This window comes from Cyphomyrmex costatus, unplaced genomic scaffold, assembly GCF_001594065.2.
Source record: "Cyphomyrmex costatus isolate MS0001 unplaced genomic scaffold, Ccosl1.0 scaffold425, whole genome shotgun sequence".
NCBI classification, from domain to species: Eukaryota; Metazoa; Arthropoda; class Insecta; order Hymenoptera; family Formicidae; genus Cyphomyrmex; species Cyphomyrmex costatus.
Window position 1 is genome coordinate 144,241 of NW_017278480.1, and position 6,356 is coordinate 150,596.

The 6,356-nt window shown below is 36.2% G+C and overlaps 1 protein-coding gene across 1 annotated transcript in view; it reads right to left on the minus strand.

Moving 5' to 3' along the window:
- LOC108777265 (cell adhesion molecule 2-like) overlaps positions 1 to 6,356 on the minus strand; it is a 52,740-nt gene that overhangs the window by 3,807 nt on the left and 42,577 nt on the right. Inside the window, exons 2-5 of the mRNA XM_018544104.1 lie at positions 5,929 to 6,146; positions 3,437 to 3,572; positions 2,949 to 3,082; positions 1,551 to 1,815 (exon numbers count right to left, since the gene is read on the minus strand). Coding sequence (XP_018399606.1) covers positions 1,551 to 1,815; positions 2,949 to 3,082; positions 3,437 to 3,572; positions 5,929 to 6,146 — 753 coding nt within the window. The remainder of the gene's footprint in view (positions 1 to 1,550; positions 1,816 to 2,948; positions 3,083 to 3,436; positions 3,573 to 5,928; positions 6,147 to 6,356) is intronic.

Genomic DNA, 6,356 nt, shown 5'->3' on the forward strand with positions numbered 1-6,356 from the left:
ATAATAAAAGTAACTACGACAAAACGACAATACAGTATCTATAAATATCATTCAACTTACAATAACGTTTAAATTTAATTTCAAATTGTAATAATCTCATAATTATAATTAAAAGTAATGAGCAATACAAAATTTTGTATTGTTAAATATTTATTTATGAAATATTTTAATTTCTTTTTCGGGTGGAGGCTGCGCCCCCCCTCGAACCTCCCCTGCTTCCTGCGCCCCACGCACCATCCCATAAGTCGCACTCGCTTCGCTCGTGCAATTTTATGATTGTATAACATATTACAAACACAGTGCACTCGTGATGAAAAAATCTATGTGCAACTCATGTGCTATACTTGTCTATAACGCGACGTAGGCGCGGGGGAGCGCACTCGCTTCGCTCGTGCGCTCCCGCGCCCACGTCGCACAATAAACAACTTTAACACACATGTTACACAATGTACTATTTTAAAACAATAACATAAAATAATTTTTGTATTTTTTCATAGTAAACATTTTTTATTACAAAATCGCACCTTGTTGAATAAAAGTTAGTATTGTAAAGATAAAGAATAACCTAGCAAATATTGTTTGCGTACCATAGTAAAAATTTTTCCAAGGCTTAAGTCTGGATTTAACAAAAATTACTTCATTTATGTGATAAAATTAGTATTACCATAGCAAAAGTTATGTTGAAATATTGTTGTAAGGATCCATCCGAAAATACAAGATATAGTAAAATATAATTTAAAATTGTATTAAAACTTAATATAAAATTTTTTCTTTGTTTCAAATTATCTGCGGCGATTTCCGGTTAAAGTAAGCTCGTAAAAAATCGATTGACCAAATGTAAAAAAAGAAGGAATAAACAAAATATTCCATAATATTTTGGCATGAGCGTGTCGTAATTGCTTCGCTTCTCAGTATATCAAATCTAGTAGCGGAATAATCTAGAGAGCTTCAAGTGTTATAATGGGGATTTATAACCCTCCCTCCTGCTCAGAGCTTGACCTAAGTGAATTTTTTATCGTCCGCACCCCTGCTTGTAATCGATGATTTATCATAATTGTAGGCTCCAGAGATTCGAAAGGGTTTAAAAAATCGCGAGGGTGCGAAAGCACTAGAGAGAGGGAGAGGGAGAGGGAGAGAGGGAGAGAGAGAGAGAGAGAGAGAGAGAGAGAGAGAGAGAGAGAGAGAGAGAGAGAGAGAAGTTACGAGAGAAATTGTAAATGACACGAGAAGTAACGGCGGGAGAGGGAAATAACTTTTTAATTGAACGTATAACGTTTTATCCTCCGTAACGAAACTGCAGGAGTAGCTACGATTCCGCTAATTACGGTTATACCAATAATCAACGTCGGTGCAACTGGACCTTAATTATTTTAACTTGCGCTACCAACTTCTAGACAAGGTAAAAGTTGAATTCAGCATTCGTGGGAGGGTTAATCAATAAAGGGGGGGGGGGAAACGTTGCGCAATTATGGTATAAGTATAGGTATAGGAAAATAACGAATGATATCCGGGGTCGGGAGAGAGGGGGGGGAGAGCGGAGAGAGGCTTACCGTTCGTCAGATCCTCGCGAGTGTGGCTCTGCGCCCGAGTCTCGCGGCTCTCCATTATAGGCGTTTTCAGAACGCTCTCATCGCCCTCCACGCTTTCCTCGTTGCTCTGTAAATAGACCGTGGCTATTGTGGCCAAGCACTTTAGCTTCATGTCGCCTCGCCTGAAGTGCTTGATCGCGACGCGGAATTTCAGACTGAGTCTCGCGGTCTCCAGGCCGTTCTCTTCGGTGACGATATTGGGTCCTATCAGGTAGTCGGTGTTAACCTGAAAGTACGATGTGTCTTTACAACCATCCATGTGAAGATTATTTTTAAGGACACCGTGACATTTCGCTCTCAGAAAAAACATAGTGATGGCAACTATACAAGTTTTATGTTATGTAGAATTAATGTTCAATGTGCACATTATGGTATATACTTGTATTAGGTATGTGAAACTTGTACACTTGTTATTTATAAAAATTTATATAATTGCGACTACTGTAACCTTTTCTCTGAATACACGTGATAGATTGTTGTGATAAATGTCCCGCGCGGGAGAGGGGATTGGGATTGAGCAATTAGATAGATTTTTATTTAGGACGTAGACTCGCGACCCGAGTTACGCAGCATCGACGGTACCAATTAGGCGGGAGATGGAAAACAGATACGCGATTCTGTAGAATGCAATTTGAAAACAATTAAGAACGAGAGATTGCGCTCTTTTGATCCCGGATGCAAATTTTTTTCGTGAAACCAATTACGCGAAATTGCATGAAGCACCGAAGCAAGATTCTAATTATTGCACGATAATGATAATAACATTCATCAGCAACGCGCGCGCGCGCGCTGTGCAGGCAAAGTTATTTTAAAGTTAATCTTTAATTCGGTTAAGCTATGCGTCCGCAGAGCGGAAAATTTCGCTGGAATATAACGCGGTAACGAATTTTCTAAAAAAAGACCCGTAGAGTTCCGTAAATATTAACGACACATAAACGGGATCGAATAAATGGAAAATACATAAATGTCATGGATTTAAAATCGATATTCAATGTTGACACGAGAGACAGTCGACGTTTCACCTTTAATTGGGAACGGTGACTGGTATTTTATCAAAATAAATTTTAAATTAGAACATTATCGAGGAGTATTTTTCGAGATTAACGCAAATGGACACGCGCGCGACACGCATACGTGTCTTTGTGATGAAAACAGAACGGAACGAAGCTTTGATTTAACAAATTGCATATACGGCAACTACGTTGTGCTTCATTCTTTGTTTTCTCTCCTCTCTCTTTTCATCTCTCTCTCTTTCTTTTTAAGTACACATTTCATCGCGTCGCATCGGTTGGAAAAGGTTAGTAAAGCGTGAAACAGAGGTTATAATTATTTCGCCGACGGTTTAAGTGTCTCACTTACCGGCTCGTCGTTGATGAACCAAGACAATAGCGCAGGTGGTTTAGAAGGTGCCGACGTGCAGTTCATGTGAACGACATCGCCGACTTGATACTTGGAACGACCACCGGTTATCTGCGGTCCTTCGTTAGGTAGAACTGAAACGTTGCCATGACCCTTTCTAGTACTATTGTCGCTACCCTCGGATTAGATTCTCCTTATCTCACCGCGCGCATTTACTGTACATACTCATTTATCTAGTTTCGCCTCTCGCAAATTATGTTAAAGTAATCACCGTCGCTTTAACGCAGTTTACTTTAAAAATAAAAAAAATTTCCTCTGTGCATTTTAGATTATTTCAAGATTTTGATTCTCTGTTTATCGATAACATCGATACTTGAATACAATCGTGAGATTTAAAAGGACTGCTGCTTCCAAGTCTTTTTAGAATTTTCAGTACAATCCCAACTTAATCGTACACATTCGCTCTTACTTTCCATGACAATACTTACCAACTACAATCATGTCCCCGTGATCAGAGACTGTCTCAAAGGCGGGGGCCTCGCCCGACACTTCGCATCGATACCTCCCCGAGCTCGTCAGATTCACGTTGTTCAAGACAACCGAACTCTCAGTGGACTCGTCCCTCTGAATGCAAATTCGCGATTACAAGCTGCTGTGCCCGATCGAGCGTGACGCAGGGCCTGCGCGATGTACCACGCAGTGAACAAACCAGATTCTATCAGATTCGAACAAAAAGCTTTTCGCCGTGAGAGATATACAAAGTGCATTGTGCTTCTAGCTTAAACGCAGACAAAAAAGAGAAGTTTAAAAAAAACTGTAATAAATGAAAAAAATCGACCGAGAAATGATCAAGACAAATAAATATTCAACCAAAGCGGATTTTAGAATTTATAATAATATTTTTGCGTGCGTCTTACAATTTCCAGTTTGAATAAACTTTGCGCTCGATATTTTTCATCATAAATACTTTACTTTATTTTAAATATGTTTTCAAGGTGTGGTCAATATAATGTCTATTGCGACACAATATTATCGTTAAAATCATATTATATCATAAAATACATCGAAACAAATAATTCTAAGTCACAGATCAATGACATATTATTTATGACGAGAAATACATAATTTTATATATACAATACGTTATCTGAAATAAGATACAGCTTATTTTTCTGTGGAATAAATAACATGTAAAATGAAATCTTTCCGAAAAATTATAGCATAAGGTAACCTGGACTTTATATGTCCTAGTATGCACTATGCTCTACTTGATGTTTGCGAGTAATTACATAGTGAACTTAACAGATAGCACTAGTAAGTTGTGTAGGCTATTCGTTTGACCCGATTGCATCAGTTTATTGCTCAGGTTGTTTATTCTATTATTGTCAGTAAAGGAAAATGCAAAATGTCGTGGTTGTAATGTAATATCTCGTAGGTAATTCTATAATATCAAGAAATAATTATTAATTTCCGTAATTTATTTTATTGTATATAGTTCTGTATTTCCTATATCCTACAAAACGTTGCATTTAGTTTACATTTTCGCGACAAAGTCTAATCTACAATTGTATAAGCGTAATAGTTGTTAGTGATTGTAATTGTATTGTCCAATAATAGTCGAATATTCTTTGTATTCAGTTGTGATACAATTGTAGAATAAGCTTAACATTTGGTTAGGAAAAAGAAGACTCTTTCTAATTTTAAAACCAATACGGCCAACTTAAGCATATTTATTAAATTTGTACACATTGTTGTAACATTTTTTTGGTACTTTTATTATTCTCGTTTAATTCATTTAATAAACATTATGTAAATAAGTAGATTAAATAAATTATAGATAGCTCAATTGTTTGGGAAATATTTCTTTGTATATTTTTGGATATTAATAAACATATCAATATGTTAATAAATTTATAAAAGTAACATTGGATTATTTGATTTTCCATTTTTAAATATCTTTTTTTAATAAAAAGAAAGGAGATTTTTTTTTCTTAAAATATTTACACCTGTGTCTATATATATTTTAAAATGTTTTATAATTTTTTTATGTTAAAAAATGTTTTCCTTTTTTAAATTTGACCATTATTTACAATTTTGGACGTAGCAAAATTGTTAGAAAAAGATCGCAAAAAAGGTAGATGATATATAGAAACTGATCAAAAGATTTGTCGTGCTGTACACAATGTAATCGACAAAATTTGCGTAGCGAGATTTTGAGTAAAGTGAAGTGAAATAAGCATAAAATGGCTTTAAATAATTATAAACACTTATTTAATTAAAATTATTGTTTAATAAGAAAAAAATAGCCATTAATAATATGTTATCCATTATTCATTGATTAAATATAACTTTTATGACATTAAATTGTCGTTCTAATAATAATATCTTACTACTTTTGTTATTAACATCTGTATTATTAAATTGTACGTCAATTTAATTTCTGATATTACATATTTCAGCTTCATTTTAGGATTGTGTTTCATTTCGTTTAAAGACCGATAAATATAATAAGGAACGCAGACGCGCAGTTTGCTTGAATAGGAAATTGAAATTTACAAATATATTATAAACATCAAGATCTGTTTAACGAATATTTGACAGAATATAGTATCTATTTTGCTTATTTATATTAAAAAAAAATTGTTACACTTTCCTTCACGTTCGAACATCACGTGGCTGTATCAGCTATTAATCCAAATTAAACATTAAACCGATGAAATAAATATTGTGTGTGTCACTGGAGATGCTTAAAGTTGAGAACGAATCGATACTTTTATCTATCTATTATTCTGGATAACGTTTAAATATTTAAACTAATTGTAAGTAGGTATCTCAAATACCTCATTTAATATAAACACTAGAATATTATTCCATAAAAGGATGATTGTTGAAGACTGACTGTTCTCGTGCAGAGGAAGTCAGGACTCCATTTGGCGCTATTCTAAGCATTCCTAGTAAGTACTCGCAAACTCGCACTCACGTTTACGTTTACGCCAGGCACCGGGAATGTTAGCACCATGGGCGCGTCTTTGGGCGTATAGCGATAAAATTCGTGGCCGTCCTTGTACCACTTTACGGAGTACAATAGCTCTTTGTCCAAGTTAAAGTTGCACTGCATGCGCACCGTCTCATTCAGCACGACGTGCTCCGGTATCTGCAGGGACGTCATGCGTAGGGCGATAACGACGACGACGACGCCTGTAAAAAATTTGGGATTGCGGTTTGCGAGAGGATTGCGCGGCGCGCAAGTGGACCCTATGGGATCTAGAGTCCTACCCCCATAGAGTCTTAACCCGCACAACTGCAGCTGCAGCTGCATGGGAAACTTTGCGAACTCACGTGGGGCCATGACGCTGGAAACGAGAGAGAGAGAGAGAGAGAGAGAGGGAGGGAGGGAGGAGGAGGGGG